The sequence below is a fragment of the Limulus polyphemus genome, unplaced genomic scaffold (genome assembly GCF_000517525.1).
Source record: "Limulus polyphemus unplaced genomic scaffold, Limulus_polyphemus-2.1.2 Scaffold67, whole genome shotgun sequence".
In the NCBI taxonomy this organism is placed as follows: domain Eukaryota; kingdom Metazoa; phylum Arthropoda; class Merostomata; order Xiphosura; family Limulidae; genus Limulus; species Limulus polyphemus.
The window spans coordinates 757310-780009 of record NW_013665677.1 but is presented as its reverse complement, the minus strand read 5'-3'; the positions used below and the strand labels follow the sequence as shown (position 1 = coordinate 780009).

Here is a 22700-nt window from a genome sequence, read left to right as displayed (position 1 = left end):
GTTACTATTTTAGCAACACTTTCTGAAGCGACATTTACGACCTTTACTACCAAAGAGATTCTAAAAACAACCTGGAATTTACTGATTTAGTTTCATCCTCGTCTGTAGAACTTAAATAGTAGGCCTATCGATATTAAATCGTGTGACAGTTAACGCTACTATTGATTTTATCACGGTACTGCTAGTAAGAGAATATTAGCCAGATTCTTGTCTTCTAATTACCTTCACTTAACAAAGTTAGCGCGAGGTCGCAAACTATGTGATTCCAGTTGTTCGTTTCTCACGTTCCTTTGTCACTTGTGTCTACTGCAAAAGCAAATAAACGAATAGAGTAACGAAAACAGAGGGACCCTCGAATAAGTTCCTCCAAATCTTATACACGAAAAAAAGGTTCATGTTTGTCCATAACATTCCACCAAAAACAAAACAAGATGTGGGCATAATATAAAACTAATCTATAAGGATGCTGTACTGTTTGGTGTTTGTTATATTTGTTTAATACCAATTGCTTGTATCGTTGTCAAAAAACTTAGTTGTTTAAGATTTCCCATAGTGCTTTCCTGCTTCATTTTTAATGACAATCATTAATTTAAATATTTTTACCTCACAAATAAGATAATAAAGCATAATTAACATGGCTAACTCAGATTAATCGGAGCTCTTGGGTTAATTAAAATTTGAAATAACACTACTTCATCATTCCTTAACGATCTAAATTAACCAACTTCAGTGTTTTATATTTCAATGTTTATAGTAATGATTAACTAAAAATCTAATTAAAATTGGCATTTGACATGTGACTCAACAGACACTATGTCCTAAATCATGTAGATGAGGGTTTTTCTTTCCTCTTTATTTGTTTTAATTGGCTTACAGCGGAGTTAAAAACTTTATACTTTTTATACAGTATTCCTTTATAAAGAAAGAGCAACTTACCTTAAAACTGGACACTTAGTGTCCGATATCTAATGATCTTATATAAGAGGAATTTATATCAGTTTTTAGTCTTCGCAACACACCTAAAACTTGCTTGAATATTTAGGATATCTATCTGTATAGTTTCTGTCTCCTTTTAGTAGTGTTATGTAAGTAAACACGTCCATTTGCAAATTTATACAACTTTAGCTAGTTCATATAAGATTATATTTAATTTAACACGTATTCATGTGACAACATTAGTTATTCTTTATGCAGAACATTTACTACATTTACATTGGGTGTTATGGATTTTTGAGCGTCATTTCGTTGAGAGTGTCTTAGTATTTAAGTCAGCTGAGATGTAATCAGATGTCTTTTGCATTTTACTACCTATCAGTCATTTTCTCTCAGTCAGTCGCCAACGATTGGTAGCCATAGGTTTTTGTTGTTAGCTGACGCATTCGCTTTTGATTGTCATAGATATAGATTTTATGAAAGATGTCTTTGAACAACCAGTCAAAGAAATGACATTTGTCAAAGAATTTCCTGCTAGACGAAAACCTATTATCACACCCTTTAGAAGTCAGGCAAATGACCTATTTCGGTGAATTCATAGAGCTCAGTAAATCTTCTGACCCGTCACATTATCAACCAATCTTGCATATGCAAGCATTAGAAGTGTTATAAAATCTATGAAGAGTAATATACTATAATGTCAGTTGACTCATTCATAGTAATGACATTTACGATTCTAAGCGACAAAAACACATAGATTGTTTAAAATTCTGTTATACGAAAAATGTTGTATATAAATTCATTAATGTGAAGAAAGGTATTTAAGTAATGACATAAAAAGTTAAAAGCTTAGGCAATTCAATACTAAGACTGTTATAACACATTCTTACAATGAAAACGTTAATATCGACACTTAATAACTAACTATACACCTTAACAAAATACGCAAATCTCTTTATAAACTAGATTACTAATCGTATATTCTCCAATAAAGCGTCTCTGGGTAGTAATTACTATATTATCTCAACATTTCATCATCATGTAAGCTGTCGTAAATTACAGTGGAGAAAGTGATGAAGATTAGCTCTGAGGAACAATTTAGCTTTCTAAACAAAGTTGTATTTATTTTTTCATTTCAGCTCTGAGGAACAATGTAACTTTCTAAACAAAGTTGTATTTATCTCCACAGAATGAAAACAGTTACACAAATTTAACAGCATCTACTTGAAATATTCAAGGCATTAGAAGAAAGTTATAATAACATTACAAACTATATAAAATGTATAGATGTTATAAATATTAACAAACGTACTTAATGGTTAAAAAGAATGGCCAATTACAAAATATTTATCATTACCATTAACTGATTATTTAATGCAATGCTTTTGTATGCCTGTGTGTCTAGTGACAAATGATATGGAATACTGTTGGTTTTATTTACATCTCTTACTACATATTGGTGCAACATACTGAAAGTTTATAGCTGGCCTTCCTGTCGGGTGTCTGGCATGGCCTCCTGGTTACAACACTTAACTCGTTATATGTGGGTCGCGGGATCGAATTTCATCACCAAACATGCTGCCCTTTCAGCAGTGGAGGCGTTATAACGTGACGGTGAATTCCACTATTCATTGGTAAAAAAGTAACCCTAAGGCTGACGGTGGTGACGGCTAGCTCAGATAGCCCTAAGTATCTTTGTACGAAATTCAATACAAAACAAACAAAACCTCTCCCTGCCACTATAGAACTTATTCTGGAGGTTCAATTTGTTGTACACCTTGTTGTGCATCGCGGTAAACCGTTGATGGTTCTATTTGTTATGGATAAGAGCTAATACTAACTAAGAACTAAGTGTTGGATTTAAGTATTGCACCTATTTCGTCATTTGGTACGTATCGGAGTTAAGTGTTGGAGGTTTCAACTATTTTGGCTCTTGCGACATATCAGAGCTAGGTATACAGAAGTTCATTTGTTGTGTTCTTTGCTACGTTTTGCAGCTAAAAATTGACGTTTTTTTGCCATTTTCTATATGTCGGAGTTAAATGTTGAAGGTGTTATTTTTTCTGTCTGTTGCTGTGTAAAGCAGCTAAATAATGACGCTTAAATTTGTTTTACTTTTTACATACTGGAGTTAAATTTTAACGCTTCATTTACTATTTTCTGCGTAGCGAAATATTACAGTTCTATTTATTCCATCTTTTGTAATATATTGGAGCTAAATACAAACGGTTTATTTGTTGTGCGTCTTTTTATATATATTGGAGCTATATAGTGCTACACGTATCCCAATTTTGAAGAGTTATGCAAGCTTCGTTCTTTTCAGGATAACTTACGATTGAACAGTATAGGCATGAACCAAAGTTTGAAGTTCAGCTCTTAGAAGGAAGTATTAAAAAAGAATGGATGAACTACCAAGAAATATAAAATGTTGCAATAAATAAATAGATATGAAATCGCGGACTGATTGATCATCATAGTTTACAACGACGTGTTACCATATAAACAGAAATAGATTTCAATCTGAAAACACCCACTCACGACTCAATACCTCACATTCAAACAATAAATATATATATATATGAAAGAAAAATGTCTCTTTCCAAACAAAGCGACAAATGATGATATTCTGTATAGTTTTTTAGATTTCTTTTTCTTTTTTGCCAAATCCACGAATATTATGTTTTGATGACTTAGGATTAAAAATTCTCTAAACTCTAAAATTTTAGTGAAAAGAAAAGTTCAGTTTGTTTACATTACTTTACACCGGTTCTTACGAAAAAACAAAATAAAAATTCAGTAAGAACCGGTGTAAAGTAATGTGTAAGAACCGGTGTAAAGTAATGTGTAAGAACCGGTGTAAAGTAATATGTAAGAACCGGTGTAAAGTAATGTGTACCTCTTAGCCAGACATTTTCCATCGTCTTTCAGAAATGTGCCGTTACTGACATTTAGAATTCTTAAAGGTATTTTTAACATGAAAATAAAGGTTGTTCTAAGTATATATATATGTTTTTATTGCTCAATCTGTTTACATCCTTTCAACGTTGTTAGCTAGTGTTTTTAATATTTAAATGTTGAAATGTGATCATTCTAATCGATGCATTTTATAAATATTTCTGATGAACGATGAAGATTCACTCCCACTTAGTATAGATGTTCTCTACACCTTTGTATATATATCCTACCTGGGTAGTGTTAATCTGTTTACATCCTTTCAACGTTGTTAGCTAGTGTTTTTAATATTTAAATGTTGAAATGTGATCATTCTAATCGATGCATTTTATAAATATTTCTGATGAACGATGAAGATTCACTCCCACTTAGTACAGATGTTCTCTACACCTTTGTATATATATATATCCTACCTGGGTAATGTTAATATATCCAGATTTGAATTTTTATTTTGCATTAGCGACCAATAATGGAATAGTAAAGTAACACAAACACACACGTGGAAATATGTAATCCAACATTTTTTTTATAAAGGCACTATTTCAAAGCTTCAGTTATAAGTAACGCATAACATACTTTGAGGTTAATCACATGGCAAGTCTCAAAAATACGTTCGGATGTTCTACTCACGTGAAGAGCTGTCATACAAATAAAGGTTGATTGGTCATAGCAGGATGTTTTGAATTGGCTAAAAGTGTCTTAAAGTCATTTGTAGAACTTGGAACTAATTTAAAAACCTTGAGGTAAAGCTATTCGGATACAAGGATTGGGGAGATCAACATTTACAACAGAATCGGACGACCACTATCGGCCCGGCATGGCCAGGTGGTTAGGGCGCTTGACTCGTAATCTGATGGTCGCGGATTCGAATCACCGTTCCACCAAACATGCTCGCCCTTTCAGCAGTTATAATGTGACGGTCAATCCCACTATTCGTTGTTAAAAGAGTAGCCAAAGAGTCGGCGGTGAGTGTCCTTCCCTCTAGTCTTTTACTGCTAAATTAGAGACGGTAGCGCAGATAGCCCTCGTGTAGCTTTGTGCGAAATGCAAAACAAACGACCACTATCTATCATTTTTGGCTCGCCCCAGATCTGAATAGGATATTCAAAGCCGAAACTGGTACAAAAATGTTCATTAGCGTCTTCTTGGTACGTATCGGAGCTAAACACCGGTTTATTCGTTATGTCTATTATTACCTATTGTAGCTAAGTGTTAGATGTTTCAACTCTTTTGACTCTCGATTATTAGAAAGTCGCTATTATTTTTACGATACAAATTTGAAACGAGTTATATGATTTTCATAGCTATACAGTAGCGTTATCAAAGTTTATAATATGTATAGAGGCGCCTCCAGTAGCACAACCTGACGGCTTATAACGCTAAAAAAGTTTGTTTTGATTCCCGTGGTAGGCACGGCATATAATAGCTCATTGTAAAGTTTTACGTTGAACTAAAGAAAATCTATAGGGGCGCAGTTTGGCCATATGGTAGAGATCGGAATTTCACAACTGCCAAGATGCATTCGAATCGTGCGATACAACAAAGTTTTCCCCGCACTTTAAAGCTGTGGGTAAGCTATGAGAATGATAGTCAGTCTTAACGTAAATGGTGGATGGTAGTGTGCTGGTGGCTGGTTGCCTTGCCTCTGGTCAGTAGTTGAAAATTGGAGATAGCTTTTAGCTACTGTAATACGGATATGTGGCATCATAATCTAGCAAATCGTTTCATCTACTTTAAAATGTATTATTACAAAAAATAAAGCTTATTTTCTGTTTCGGGCACTAGGTGGTTTTATAAAATAATTAATGTTATTGCAAGTGAGAAGCTAACCAAATAGATCTACCATATATTAACTAGGTTGTGAAGTGGAGATTTGAAATTACATTTGACTTATAAAAATATAATGGTATAGAAAAACAACGTTTACCAACTTGTGTTTAATTGTTTCGTAGATAAATTTTGGTTTACTTCATAAAACGGAAACATTTATATAATTTGTTTTTTTTTACTCAGAAATACAAACTTGATTATTGATTATACACATTCCTAAATATAGATTATTCGTCATACTAATTCAGGACAACTGTGAGGTGCTGATATATTCTTTTAGACAATTTCCTTTGTCTCTTGTTGTGGAACAGCAGTTAGCATGCTCGGACTGTGAATACGAGAATTCTTGTTCCCGGCCCGTTGCCACAAAAACGCGCTTTGCATTTTGAGGTCATACATGGGCTATAAGAATGACGGTCAAATCATATTGTCAAATCAGATAAAAGTAGCCCAAGAGTTGGAGGCGGTTGCTGCTGAATTGACTAGATATCCTCCCTCTATTTCATGAGATCAAAACTTGGGACGGCTATTCTCAAAATCCTTTTGTGTAGTTTAACTCCAAATCTAAAACAAAACGCAACTGCAATGTTCTACGAATGAGAGCTGTAATGTTCAATACCCATTACTAGAATTTAATTTAATTATGAACAGGTGGAATTTTCATATTATTGATCATGTGACAGAGAAAACCGGCCTTAAAATTAAAGAATCATGGTGCTTATAACCAACAAAAATCTGAACTGAACAGTCAGATTGGTGATTCTGTTTTTGGTGTTTTCTAGTTTGGGTATATTTAGAGGTCCATTTCGTAACCGTGCACCATTGTTTAACGCATGCTAACGTTCATTTTGTAACCGTGCACCATTGTTTAACGCATGCTACCGTTCATTTTGTAACCGTGCACCATTGTTTAACGCATGCGACCGTCTATTTTGTAAACATGCACCATTGTTTAACGCATGCTACCAGTTTCATAGCTTCACCTTGCTAACGGAATAAGATGTAGTGTTTCAACTGATATCTCGCTTAGTAATATTTAAATTTTGCATTCTTACCTTTTAACGATATTATAAACGTCTATAACGTCTATTATAAAATGAAACTTGTAACATTTTATTTACTATTTGATTTTTACATATTTCTAGTTTGGTTGTTAAAATATTTTATTACCATAAAGTACGTCTGTATTTTACACCAATTAGCATAATTCATTATTATCATGAAGTTTGTCTGTGTTTTACAGTAAATAATCTGATATTTTATCATCATGAAGTATGTCTGTGTTTTACAGTAAATAATCTGATATTTTATTTTCATGAAGTGTGTCTGTGTTTTACAGTAATTACTTTGTTTCTTTATAATCATGAAGTATGTCTGTGTTTTATAATAATTAGTCTACAGCATTGGCATATATACATCTTAAGTAGAAAACGACCACTCAGTTAGATAATTTTTTGAACCTTATGCTAGTTTCTCTTTATATCTAAACTATTGCTAATTTGATTTAGCTACAGAATTTACGACTTATGAACGTAGTATTACCATTTCGTCCCATCCCTTACGCTATGCAAAATCGCTTTGTTTATGATTTTTTGTATTCGAATTTTTGACAGTTCTTATGCCATATAAAATGCAACTACAATGAACAAATGTTTTAAATCATTGCGTTTTAATAATACTTGAGTAACGAAGAATAACTGTTTACGGTAAGGTTGAGACGACCGGATATCATTCTTTGTCGTGTTTAGTATCTTATACGATCATCTAGGTCTGTTTATTAATTAATAATAATTTTATTTATTATAACTAGATACTAATTTATTTCAATCTCACAATTTTGCTGTTAATCTGCTGTACTCACCAGGAATGTCCTATTTCCTAAAGAACTATTTCTGTGTTTATAATGACCTGGATTCGAGCCTGGGTTTTCTTAATGGAAAATAATGCGTTTTCCAATCGACTGTTGTTTAATTTAAAATTTGAATCAACTAACCATTTGAATGTTTTTAGAGCGGTATTCAGGTTTTACTGACTACTATATCAAGTTAAATGAGTGTGTTATCAGTTAGATGAATGTAGAAGGCTTCTTTCATCTTTGTTTTTCTCTTGTCCAGTTCATATCCTATTATTTTATTATCATTCAGTTTTATGGTATGATATTTTCTGGGGTGATCGGCTCTTGCAGATATATCGGTTTTTCTATTATGCTCATAAATTCTAACTTTTGTTGGTCTTTTTTGCTTCTCCCATGCATTGTCATGTTGATATAGAAGGATGTAAATGGAGATTGTCAGTTGGGGCGTTCTTTGAAAGCTCTATCGTTTCAGACTGTTGACGGAGCATTTGTAGTGCGTCAGAAGTTCGTACATTACTAAAGACGTTGGATACGTCGGAGCTGATCATTGTCTTGTGAGGTTATCGTGATTGCTTTTATAACCTCTTAAAAGTAAGCGAAGTTCTTAATATGTGAAGATGTTTTAATTATTAGTGGCAATGTGATATCTATAAGATATTTAGCTAAAGGATGACATGGTAAATCTCTATAGTTAACCATTGGACGGAAAAGGTAGCTTCGTTTGTTAATTTGAAATGGACCATAGGTGTAAGGGGTGTTACTATTATGTACTGTTAGTTGTTTGTCTGTTTCTGCTATTTCTTGAGGAGTTCGCCAATTTTCTTCTCTGTGTTTGATCACTTCTTGTATTATGCGAAGAAAAATTGTCATAATATTATGGTAATTTATTTTTCTATAACATACATTCCTTGTCTCAGATTTGGATCCGAGAAATCATACGCCAGACAAGTGCTTTAGTACTTGCTAGTAATTCACATTTTAACAACCCAAACTACCACAATATCTTTGATCACTCCTTATGTTTAGTAAACTAACTTACTTAACCTTGAAGGTTTTGTAAGAGCATAAGATAAAAACAATAAATAACCATTTGCTTCTCAAGGGTGTCCTTGTGCACCTACTTCCAAGACAAAACAAAAATTTCCAATTCTTTACTTTTTAGGGATTCAGTACCCCATCCCTTTTAAATACATGTAAGGCACCATCCTTCATCACCGTCAACGTCAAATCATTCCATATCCAAGCCACCCTGTTAGAAAAGTAAAACCGTTTCACCCCAAGTCCAGCCTATGCCCTCCAAATCCCTAACTTATACTCTCTTCATCCCATTGTCTTCAGAACAATGTACAAAGTACAAAAAAAAAAATCAAAGCCCCTTGTTCCATCGATACTTTGGAAGGTCTCGAAAAAATGCAAGAGTACTTAACCTGTCCCCACGAGATCAACATCTAACCCTCGAAATCAACGTAGTAGCCCCCTTCTGAAGCCCTTTAATAAGCAAAAATCATCTCTTAGCTAAGGAAATCAAAACTGTATACTATATTCCAACATTCCGTGAAATAAGAGTACTTTATGACCTTTCACCTTATTATACTATGTCATCTAACACGCTTCGATAATGCTCACCTGTGATACCTTGACCATCTATTTGCTGTGTGTAAACAATTGAACTAAGGCGCACAATGTAAACTAGAACTACTACTGCTATGTATGACTTTTCCATTTGACATATCTATCTCATATGATTTGAATTACTATTGTAAAAATGCAAGTTTCAATGTAGCATCGACAAACACTTTACTTTTGATATCGTTTAACTCTGAGGATGCAATGTTATGTGATATGAGCTACCTTCTATTTGTCACGTATGCCTACTCTATTCTTAAGCATAGTGTAATTACCCAGCAAACGGAACGGACATAAAAGCCACACTGTACCCTTCACTCAAGGCTCTAGCATGGCTTAGGTAAAATCACCTCTCATCACCGTGGCAACGAGTGCTAGTAGATGCCACGTCAGAACTTTACGTATTTCAGGAAAAATGCACCAGCTCTGCTTGAGATAGAAATGTCCTGTTGAGTCTACACTTGATGAAAGAAACCCATCAGTTCATAACATACACACACACCATTAGGTATTCATGTAATATTCTGAAACTAAACACTAGCTTAGGTTCTGGTATAACACACGTTTAGGTTCTACTGTTGTATCACATACCGATAGGTTTTGTTTAGGTATAATATCTCAGGAAGTTTTGTTATTACATTGTGATTGATAACTACTGATCAAAGTGAGGTTATTGTATAAATAAGAACTAAACAGTAATTTAATTAATTTAGCTAATTCTATATAGCAAACAGTTTAGAAGTACGTAATACGATAAATCGATACTCAAGAGACTGAAAGAAATAATGATTAAAATATTTTGGTATCAATTAACAATAGTTTCAGCTGTAAAACCCGAGGCCTATGATGTGTCATTGCATTCGAGTAGGTTCTCTTATGATACAATATATTTACCAGTAAATTAGGTTGAGAGACAATATAAAACTAGATTTGTTTGTGGTACAATATGGCAACAGGTTCTCCGTTGTGGTATCATAATCTAATAAATTTTATTGATGTATCACAGTAAGATAAGTTTGTAACATTTTCATATCATGTTTTAATATGCTGTATATTATAAGGCTCTGTTGAGTAATTTACCTCTTGGTTATTTTGTAGTTTCACTTACCATTAGGCTTTGTTACGCTATATATTACAGTGGATTATGTTATGATATTATATAACAGTAGATTTTTGCGTAATATAAGAAGTCTAATATGAAATTATAAAATGTGTTATTTATAAATTATTATGCACGAAAAGTACTTAAGTTTTGTGGACAATAACAGGGTGTTTCATAAATCAATTATACATAAATCTTACATTTGCATTTTGTATTTAGGGAAAAGCTACTAAAAGCAGTTTCCCGCGCTTTCCCTAAGTTTAAACTACTGACCAGAGGTAAAGCAGCACCCGACCAAAGAGTCCACACTAAGGGTTTGACTGTCATTCTTATAACGCATACACAGTATAAAGTGTGGGGAATGTTTTGTGGTGCCACACAGATTCGAGCCCAGCTCATCAGCTCCGCAATCCAGACCTCTACCACAGGAACAAACCGCGCCCCTACTGACATTGTGAACGTTTTTGATTGTGATTTTTGAGAACGATACTGAATAAAGCACGAAGATAGGACAGCTAGTTTCAAGTTAACGCAATCAAAGGATAGTTAATGATCCATCATTCGCAAATTCTTCCCACAAGAAGACGTTACTGATTATTTTTTGTACATATACAAAGATGCTAACTATTAAGACGTTATAATCATTACCAATGTATACTTCGCCCATTCTACATGATAAGGTCTTCATTATCTTTATATCAGTAGCAAGAAGAATCACGAACTTACGAAATATTGCGTTGAAATATGTTAAGTTCGTGTTACGGTTATGAAGTTTAGGATGTAAAATAAATTACTGTGTTGTGTCTTTTTTCTTTTTTTTTGTAACAAAAACTGTTAGCTTATACTTTAGTCTCAACACCTCTTGAAATATAAACGTTTCAACGAATAATTCACTTTAGTGAGAGGATTACATAAATGAACTTTACATAAACCACAGAGTGTTTTAACCACATTTCCTTTCTACACACCAAGCTATATATGTAACTTTTATAATTAAGGGTCTTTGAACTTAAGGACTCTTATGACTAACGGGACTAATTATATGAAAACAATTTTGTGCCCAGTTTTTACTTTCTTCTTTGCGTTGAAGAGGTTCTTTACTTTTAGTTGTAAATTAATCTCTGAGATTAATTAATATGAGCCATAGTTACAACATTTCCACGTTTATTGGTGCCAAACTGAAGAGCTAATAAAAGTACTCGTGTCAAAAGTTCAGCAATTGAATTATTTTTAAACGAATATATATAGAGATGAAGAGAAGTTGTCCGTATGTCTAGTGTCACAAACTGTTATGAGGAACTGTTGAACCAATTTCGAGGAAATATAGCAGAGGAACTCGTGTGGACTTCCTAAAGATCGAGTTTAACTGGATAAACAGTCGAATAATCGGTTCGAGTTTCGACAGTCATGCGCTGGGAAGTCGATCCAACATTACATGAAACCGAAACCAAACGCAAGTGATGTTTAATGCCACGCGTAGTATACTTACCTTTGCATCGAACGAATGGTTTCTGTACTACGGCTCAAAATAGTGAAAGAGATAGCCCTCTCCCACATTTATAATATTACTTTTTCAGCACAGTTGATTTATAAATATATCAGTTTATAATGACACAAATATTTAACAAATGATTGTATTTGAAATTTGAAAAAAAAATTCAGGCTTACAGATAGTTATAATAGAATAATAATAAATACACTTGAAAATATGCACAAAATATTTACAAAACACTATATTTAATTGAAAAAAGCAACTTATTTTTAGTGTTAATCTACAATGTAATTTATGTATCCAATAGCTTATTAGTACCAAACGCTAGTGTGCAAACTCTTTATTTATTGGACAGTAAAATAGTACAATTACCCAAGAATATTTCGAAGTAATTTTCATTTCTGTTAAGACCCAACTCCACGTACTTGAGTCTTCAAAAAATATATATATTCTAGCCTGTTTTTTTTTTAAAACAAAGTCCGTAAATGTATTAATATTTTTACCCCATTTCACGTAGTAAACACAGGAAAAATGGTGATTATTTAAGCCATACCGTCTATAAGAATATTATTATTAGTTTATTTATCTTAATGTTTCTATGTAAATTCAGAGAACATTCACGATAAAATAGATAAAAACAGGACACAAGGTAATTTTTGGTGCTTCAAGTACGCAACATATTAGAAGCAAAAAAGTATATAGATGCTCTAACTAGAAAAATCTTATGGTGTTTATAGTAATATAAAAACAAATGTCATTGCAAAATAAAAGCAGAATCTTTTTGCTTATTTTGAATATTCGTTCAAACCTACAAAAGGGTTATTTGCGCTACCAGTCCCTGATATTAAACTGATAGACAAAATGGAAGGCAAGCAAGTCAACATCATTTACCATGAACTTTTGGAATACTCTGACCAAATAGTCCTGTGGTAGAGCTATGGATACCTGAAAGGTAGAATCGAGTTTGAAGCCGTGTGATACTAACTAATCGTTCCCCACACTTTAAGCTGGGGTGCATTATAAGAGTGACAGTCAATCCTTTATATTTGTTGGTTAGTGGTAGGGTGCTGCTGACTGAGCTCCGCCATTGAGTCAGCGGTAAGTTTATAGACTTATAACACTAAAATTCGAGGTTTGATTCCACGAGGTGGACAGATAGCCCACTATGTAGGTTTGTGCTAAAAACAATAACAACTGCTTACTAGCTGCGTAGTTCAAAAGTGGGGATGTTGACAAATAGCCTTAGTAACTTTGCGATAAATAAAAATTACAAATACAAAATGCTAATTTATAAGTAGGATTTAACCGTCACTTTTACAACGTATCTACTGCAAAGAAAGTGCAAAGTGCGATTTTTTTACTGTTATTATTATTATTGTTTTGCAGTAATAGAACATGAAACCGTGAACTCTCGGTTCCACTGCTTGATAAGCTAACTCCGAAGCCATACTCGGAAGAAAAAATTACAGAAGTTGGACAATTAATTGGAGACAACTTCTGAAGTAAAATTCTGGAGTTACATTATTTTTACGAATCACCAAATATTTGCTATAGTGATTGGATTTTAGAATAGATCTTCTACAGTTAAATAATACCAAACTTTGTAAGTAGCGAGGTCGCTAATCAAACTTTATTGTAAGTTGAATGAATGCACTTAGGAACTATTTCTTTAAAGTTTTTTTTACTAAAAGTTACATTTTCTGAATTGTTTTTGTTAATTGTTTGTTATTACGCCGTTACATAGAAATGAATATTTTAAAGTATTATTTACGCTAACTATTTCTATTTGATGTAGGTAACTATATTTCATAAAGAAATGAAAGAAAAAAAGATTTGCTGCAATAACAAGCCCTACGAGACTTAATTGTGCCATACACAAACCCTATAAGCGCTATCTTTTTTATGTTATGAACACATAGTTTCAAAAGCAAAATGTTTGTATTAGGTAAGGATAATTTGTAAATTAATTTTCAACTAAGAATGTCATAAAAATAAAATATATATTTTTCTATCTTGTGGTATTTCCACTAGCGAAAAGAAAAAAAAGTTAAACGAATTTTGTTTTTCAACACCACATTTCCAAGACGTGCTAAATAAATTAAACATTTATTAGACTTCAGTGTTTGTTTTAATCATCACTTCGTTTTATGGTAAAAATAAAGATACCGAAACAAGAGTAATAAGAAAATGATCTGTAGTTATTCCGATACAACTGTTGATTGTCACATTTTCTCATGTCATGTATAAAACTATTCAATTGTTTAAAACGGATCTTATATGTCGAGAAAACGTACAAAACATTAAATATTCTTGTCATCGGGGATTGATAAATTATTAAATTATTGTAAAATAAAATATTCTACCACTTCAGATAGTAAAGATAATTAACAGAATAGTAATATGTTTGATAACAAAATTATTTTGCATTTAAGAAATAAATATATTCCCCACTATAGAAATTCCCCACCTCACCTGTTGGTAGAAGAAAGGCCTAGTTAGTGCTAACCAGCGTTCTACCGCCATAACTGTGGCTACGCTGCCGGAGGAGAGGCCAAAAGTCCGGAGGAGGACCCGGAGAATACAAAACCATCGAGGAATTATTTTGTCTTCTAGAAGGAGATAAAGCTGCACATACATAAGAAAGAAAGATCCCACAAGGGCAAGAAGGTCGTTCCAGATGAGACACCGGACCATTAGCGTCTGTTTTCGGTTTCGAGGGGTTTTTCCCCGCTTTAAAAGAATTAAAGAACAAATATTTGCCCCAACGCCAAAGACGTACAAGAAACTGATGAGAGTTTGATTTAATGTTGACAGGTGCCGCATGGACTCATCCTGGGCAGACCGTGTGGTGTCCCAGATGGATGCTGTAACGTTGACTTCACTGCTCATCACGACGATCAGTTTTACTAGTAAAAAGTAAGTTTGCTTAGTCTTATCGTGAAACAAAACTACTTTAGCGCGTAAAAAGAATAAGTTAAACCGGTGATATTAAAATGAATAGTGAAACTTTTTGATTCTTCTCCTAGTCACTCAAACTCCATGCTTCGTCTACAGGATTTATGGATGATGCTTAAAGAAGCAGCTTGATGATCATAATCATTCTTTATTACATTGTCACAGTATTTATCAAATGAAGTGATCACTTCAATGGACAGTAAGGTTATAATATCCGTTCTACAATTTAACTAACGAGTTTTAACCTTTGAACTACAATGTAGCTTCAAAGTGGACAATCTGTGCTTAACAACATTACCACTTCAACAATATAGCACAAAGAAGAGACAATTGTCTTCTCTTCTTCACAAACACACGCAATTCTTTAAGCCACTTGCGACGCGAGAGCTGAGAAGCTTAACATCAAACGAATCTTTACGCCCTGCGCAGCGAAGGAAGCAAGAAACAAGAAAGTCTAAAGATGATCATCTATCTAAAAAACGATCGCCAGAGGGCACCACTTAGTGACAGCTTCTCTCAATTGGTTCAATTTGTAGTGTTTAATGAACACAATCTCCAATCTTTATTTGCCATTTAGAAGTATTAGGTCACTCTCATAATGCAAGTTGAGGTCAAGTTTAATATATATTCAGACGTATGGCGTACATTCTGCATATATAAGACTAATTAGTATATGTATCTCACTACTTTTCAGTGCTTTTCTTTCTTCTACGCCCACTTATTCTATACAGTTCTTTTTCTAGTACTTTTGCTGTTTTAGAATATATTACTTACCTTATTCACCGAAAATCAAATACTACATTTATCTTATTCTCACAACTCACAGTTAGATTTGTGTACTAGAAGTTATTATTGTAGAAAAAATGTACTAATCCTAAGATAACGCTGACGTATTAGTACTAGTTTCCTATATGAAAGAAGAAATACTGAAGTCGTCTTAATTCAGCTATTTCAACGTATTTTTAAGATGAATATTTGGTATGATTCTAGTGTTAAGCACAATCTAGTTACTGAAATAATAACACTTACAGTAGAAATACTTCAATACTCTGACTTTAGCAGTTTCAGGCCATTTATGTTTCACAATCTGAATAACACGAAAACTACGTTCCAATAATATTAGAAGTTGAGTTAGCATTTAATAAAACTCATCAGATTTAGTAGTTACCTATCAGTACCACTTACGTCACACACAGTAGCACTTTTACAGAACAGAGAACTCAGCTATCTAACTGAACTGATACTTAGTGGCTTTACACTGATATAAAAGCTTCAAAGTCACATCGCTGATGATTTTGATACATTAATATAATAAGGTTTATTATTCAGTCAAAGGCTGGCAGCATTGAAGGGGTATACATTAATATGGTGATTCGTAGGTCACATTTTTATGGTTTCACGGTTTTTCTTCTTCTTTGAGGCATAATATTATTATGAATATTTATTTGAATGTGTGAAACGATATGACATTATTTTTAATTATACACCGTTAAATGACTAATGACCGAATTATGCAAGAAAAGATGCGTTACAATAACGTATACCAGTTTACAGTGTAAATCGCCAGTGGAAAATTTCCGTGAAACAAGAACTACGTAAATAAATTTGGATGCTTTGTTCTGAACGATCAGTTGTGTGCTCTTGGCAATTTTCAAGTAATTCCATGCCGCCAATCTCGAGAGCCCCCCAAACCCTCTTAGTGTCCTAATTAGGAGGTCCCAATCTAAAAATATCAAAAATATAAAACAGATAATTATTTTAAATATTGGAATTTGACCGTAGTTCCTACTGTGTCCCGACCACCTCGAAGAGCCTAGTGATTTTTTTTGTAGCAACGTGACTCGAGTTACAAACCTGAAGATTCAGAGTCAGGATAGTGAATTTTTTTGTAGCAACGTGACTCGAGTTACAAATCTGAAGATTCAGAGTGAGGGTACGCTAAATATTAAACCCCAAGAATTACCACACATGTTTACCTCTAAATGTATATATATATATATATTTCCAATAAGCAATAACCTAGAAAAAAGTTCTTTCTTTTAATAATATTGGAATTTCAAGGATATTTTATAGATAAATAACGATTATAAGTCTGTCTAGTAACTTGTAGTAATTGAAAGTTTTATCATTCTCAGCTAAGCGTGTTTTTGTCTGTGACACGTCAGTAGGCCAAACCAGAACAATGAGCTCTGTGGCCAGCAAACTGGCGTTGGTAGATTAAATTTCCAAATGGCCTTGCATGGACCAGAGCGAAACATTATTACTTTCAACATTTGATACAGTAGCATATTTAGAGAACAGAGAGCACAGCTATGTAACTAATCCATGTAACCAGGAGTTTCGAATGAACGTACAAAAAAATCTGTGAACTATGGAATGTCAAGGAAATGCATAATGAAGTTACCTAAACTAAAGCATTTTATAAGGTACACAAATATGGTGTTATAAATAACTTTATCAAAACACATACAAATATAAAGCCAAAATCTATTATTAACTAAATAGATAAAGGTTTGTTTGACTGAACAGTTTGCGAAAAATTATATGATAAGGATTTGTTTTGGCTGGTCAAGGATACTCCAAGACTCCGTATTTCTTTTGGAGCTGTATACAAGACTGAACACTCACAACAATCACTTGGCCCTAAAAAACTTCTCGATTTGAACATTGTTGAAGCTATATGGGCTTATGTAGGAACTGAGAAGGTCAAAAGGCAAACAAAGAACGTTGTTGAGCTGTGTGTGTGTGTGGATGTAACACAGAACATTTGAAACAATATTGTACAGTCGTACATTAATAGATTCTATAGTCGTATGAAAACCAGGTAGAACGTTCAGTGTAAAGTAAAGTGCTCACATATAAAATACTACACCTTTGTACGACTTATTCGCTTTTCTTTTGTATTTTCTGTTATATTGTTATTTTATATTAATGAATTTACCATCAAGTTACCATTACTTCTTGTTTGTGGCTCCTATATGTATACTGCTTGTGTGCTTCCGTAATTATTTTCACCACCGTATGTTGTCATATCAGAATACTCTATTCAAATAGGTTTACTTGAGAACTTGATTATTATATTAAGTAGGCCTATTTATTGTAATATTCCTGTTTCTAAGCAATTTTAGAAGACTTAGTTCTTCTGATGGCATCCAGTGATGAGCAAAGTGGGTAACACAACGATCTTCAACTGGTGTTACCGAGACCCAAAGAGCAAAAGGTTAGAATAAGTTATACCACATATGTTGATGAGCAAAGTGGGCAACACAATGATCTTCAGCTGGTCTTACCGAAACCCAAAGAGCAAGAGGTTAAAATAAGTTATACCACATATGTTGATGAGCAAAGTGGGTAACACAATGATCTTCAGCTGGTCTTACCGAGACCCAAAGAGCAAGAGGTTAGAATAAGTTATACCACATATGTTGATGAGCAAAGTGGGTAACACAATGATCTTCAGCTGGTCTTACCGAAACCCAAAGAGCAAGAGGTTAAAATAAGTTATACCACATATGTTGACGAGAAAAGTGGATAACACACTGATCTTCAGCTGATCTTACCGAGACCCAAAGAGCAAGAGGTTAGAATAAGTTATACCACATATTTTGATGAGCAAAGTGGGTAACACAATGATCTTCAGCTGATCTTACCGAGACCCAAAGAGCAAGAGGTTAAAATAAATTATACCACATATTTTGATGAGCAAAGTGGGTAACACAATGATCTTCAACTGGTCTTACCGAAACCCGAAGAGCAAAAAAGTTAAAAAAAGTTCTATAAATCCAAAATCAAATAAATAAATTAGTAGACTATGAATCCTGAATATAATTTTGATTTCAGGCACTCATTATTTTTTATTAGTTATCATATACGTTTTTCACGTTTTCCCTGAATAACCTTAGAATTTCGAAAAAGATGTAATGTTAAATTAAGAATTCGTAACAAATCACTTTTGTTCAGAGGAAGTAAAACTAAATATAAACATAGATGATAATACATTGTTAACGATGTTTTATTATACATAAATGGTATGATTGTAAGGTTTGAATATAACATGCATATGATTATACTACAAATGTAGCTTGTGTTGCAGAGAACACTGAGGTCGTACTTGATAACAAAACTAAACATAAAAATTTAAAACCCAAATATCTTCTTAACTAAATAAATAAAGGTTTGTTTGACTCAAAATTTCGCACAAGGGCTAACTGCCAAATGTTTCAATTGATAGAATACAGCAATGGTTTTCAAACTTTCAAGGATGGCGTACCCTTTTCAAATGTCGAACAAATTCGCGTGTTCCCACAATTCTGATACTGAAAAAAAAAATATATATACTTTTTATTTTATAGTAGTAATTATTATTTTTGAATAGTGATCCGAAAGTTGCGTTTCCTTTCGTTTGGCCTACTCTAAAGGATACAAATACAAGACATGGGGTATTCGTACTTGTATTAGAATAATTGATAGAGAAAATTAATGCATTCATCTTCGTCTTCGAATACACTGGCATAGTATTCGTATTCGCTGAATGATTTAGTGAATAGTTAATATTGTAAGAGTAAATGTCAAGTTTTGTACTCATCAACTGTCTAGACTGTTATTATTACATTCACAGCACGTTAAATCAGGTCAGCACTCTCCAACTACCTTAAAGTTATTGTATTACATGGTTACCAATCCAATCAAGTCACTTGAGAGAATTTAAGATGGCTACTAAACTGCCTTCAGTGGTACATTAACACTTTATACTTCCTACTGATAGATCTGGTCACATCAAAGAAAAATGTAAATATTGTGAGGGAGTATTTTTACTTCAGAAAATACACTTTTAACCATTCTGACATATTTGAAGATAAGCCATTTTATTACTTTTGTTAATATGAACTATATTTTATGCAAATTATATAATATAATATAGGTGAATAAAATTTCCCATACGTGTTAAACTATATTATTTATTATTTTTATTTATTTCATATCATATGTTTTTATTATTTTTATTATAAGCCATATTCTATATTATATAACTGAGATACGATTTTGTATCTCTAAAGCAATCATGAGGCAGAGCTATAGAAGTCTACATCTGGCTCTAGTACTTCCTCCTAGGTGCAGCAGTCTACAACAGCAGTGTACTGTACAGAATCAACTGAATATAAGTCTACACACCCTCGTTAGAAGCACATAACTAACAAACTCGTCAATTTCATTGCCGGTACACTGCAAACATTCTCAGTGGTTGAGTCAAAATATTTTCAAGATCTAATGGCAGCCATAGATTCTTGGCATATTCTTCCTAGTCGCAAGCATCTTTCCACATCGTTGATCGAGAGGAGGTTTGATGATATCCAAAAAAAGTCATCTCTCTATTGCAATGTGTACCCAGCATCAATGCTACTATGGATATCTGGAGTAGCAGACAAATGAGCAGCTTTCTTGGAGTCATTGGTCATTTTGTATTTGACTGGAAAATGCAAGCAGTCATGCTGGAATGTCTGCGTTTCAAGGGGCGTCATAGATCTGATAACATTTCAGCTCAATATAATGAAACAACAAATCTCTTTAACATCAACAACAAGGTGTCATATGTGACATCTAATAACACATTCAACATGATCCAGACTTTCTAATTGTCTGGGTGTGAACTACAAACACTACTTAGTGATAGAGATGACGATAGCTTTTATAGATAGTGACTCAGAAAATGAACTTTTGGATGAATCTAAATCAGCAGACAGTTTATAAGAATTTCTTCCTGAACATGACCCCTGATTGTCACACATGCTACAGCTCGTGGTCAGAGATATCATGAAAGAAGCTGGACCACTGCATTCGATTTCGAAAATTAATGCAAGCAACTGATTTATTTGAGAAAGGCCAGAGTTCAGTCGGTAACATCAATACGATGGAACTCAGAAATTAAGATGATTAAGTCTTTATTGAAGATTCCCCAAGAGAAGTTGGATAAGAAGTTGGTACATCGAAACTTTTCATGGTTGAACTGTGTTTGCAGATTTTGTGACAATACTGACACCTTTTGAAGAGGCAACATATTTCACCCAGGGTCAGAACATTGTTATCTCCAGTTATCTTCAGAGGATACAGAGATCAGCACCTATCTCGATTGTCCTTACATCCTGAAGAAAGTAACTCTTTAGATTATTGAAAGATCCGGGAAAAACGTTTCTACCCTATCTCTACTAGCCAAACGCAACCTGAGTGTTCCAGCATTCTCTGATTCCGTTGAGCGTTTATTTAGCATCGGAGTCAAAACTCTCAGACCTGATAGCTGCCGCCTCACTGACAAGACATTTGAGAAACTAATGTTCATAAAGAACAATGGACAATTATAATACTTATAAGTCTGTTTTAGAAATATAAATTTTGTCCTAAAACTTTGTTCTTGCATTTTGAAAAATAAAAATATTGAAATGTTATTATTTGCTCACATTTTCTTTGTTCCAGTTTCTAAAAAGTTTGTTTCATAAAATTAAAGTATTGAAATCTTATCACCTGCTATTTTAACATTATTGCATATTATCTTACCTATTCGAATACTTAGCATTGTTCCTGTACTCATTTTTGTATTCGTATTTATAAAAATATGGACTTTTCGTAAATGTATTTGATCACTGATCTCCATTATTCACCCCATTCTTGACACATACCACAGTTTGAAAAACAATGGACTAGATAGAAGGCAGCTATACAACAACATCCACTGCCAACATCTGAGTTACTCGTCAGTAAATTATAACGGAGCATGTTCGGCAATGGATCGCGATCCATGGAACCTCAAATTCACAATCCGGCACATTAATCACTAGGCCACAAATAGATAAAGATGTTACATCTTAGAGACATCTCTTATTCACACCCACTCAGTTTCGACATAATCATCAACTTGGGCCTGGCATGGCCAGGTGGTTAGGGCGCTCGACTCGCAATCTGAGGGTCGCGTGTTCGAATCCCCGTCCCACCAAACATGCTCGCCCTTTCAGCCGTGGGGGCGTTCTAATGTGACGGTCAATCCCACTATTCGTTGATAAAAGAGTAGCCCAAGAGTTGGCGGTGGGTGGTGATGACTAGCTGCCTTCCCTCTAGTCTTACACTGCTAAATTAGGGACGGCTAGCGTAGATATCCCTCGTGTAGCTTTGCGCGAAATTCAAAAACAAAACAAAATAAACAAATATCATCAACTCGTCCACACCCCTCCTAATCCAACACATACATAAACGTAAGTGTATAAAGACTTACATTTTATCAACAAGTAATTTAAGAACAAAGCTTTAAAGCCTATTATTTGATTGGATAGAATCTAACATATTTTAGATGATACATAGAAAAACAAAGAAATGCAGAGGCAGTGACATTTGTTGTTTAATCTAGCTCAGCTCATATTTCTCTCGTCCTACAGTCACATAAGAAAATATTTTTTATATACAGGACAATTTCCATATCTATTTGAAGCTTAGAAACATTAAGAACCTTTCACTTGCGCCCTCTGAAAGCAAAGGGTTTAACTAAAATGTATCCGAAAGATCTTATCGTACAAGGGTAACGGATGTATCTGATTATGATAGTTTCAAATTTTAATTATTATGCAGTATCTTGTAAAGTATCACTTTTCTTTTTGACAGTTTTTGCTGCTTGTTTAGAATTTGCAAGGTGTAGTAACTTAATTTGTTCGACTTTTTTATAATGTAGTATTTTAGTAGGATCTTATATAGTTGAAAAAGAATGTAGACTTATGTAATTTAATATAAGTATATTTTGTCTAAAAACAACACTTCCCTATGCTGACATGAGAAATCTAAATATTTTTACAGAAAGAAATGTGGCAATGATAAAATATCTTGTTTATAATTCTAAAACTGTAAGGTCAATTATTAAATGATTACGAGGTTATTCTTAAGCGTTTTTATTAGCGATTTAGAAATCTTGTTATTGA

The 22700-nt window shown here is 33.5% G+C and overlaps 1 protein-coding gene across 1 annotated transcript in view; it reads right to left on the bottom strand.

The window, feature by feature from the left end:
* The window catches only part of LOC106465287 (prostaglandin E2 receptor EP2 subtype-like), a 51015-nt gene extending 36336 nt beyond the window's left edge, over nucleotides 1-14679 (bottom strand). The window contains exon 1 of the mRNA XM_022393702.1: nucleotides 14263-14679. Within this exon, the coding sequence (XP_022249410.1) occupies nucleotides 14263-14679 (417 nt within the window). The remainder of the gene's footprint in view (nucleotides 1-14262) is intronic.
* Between the last annotated feature and the right edge of the window lie 8021 nt (nucleotides 14680-22700).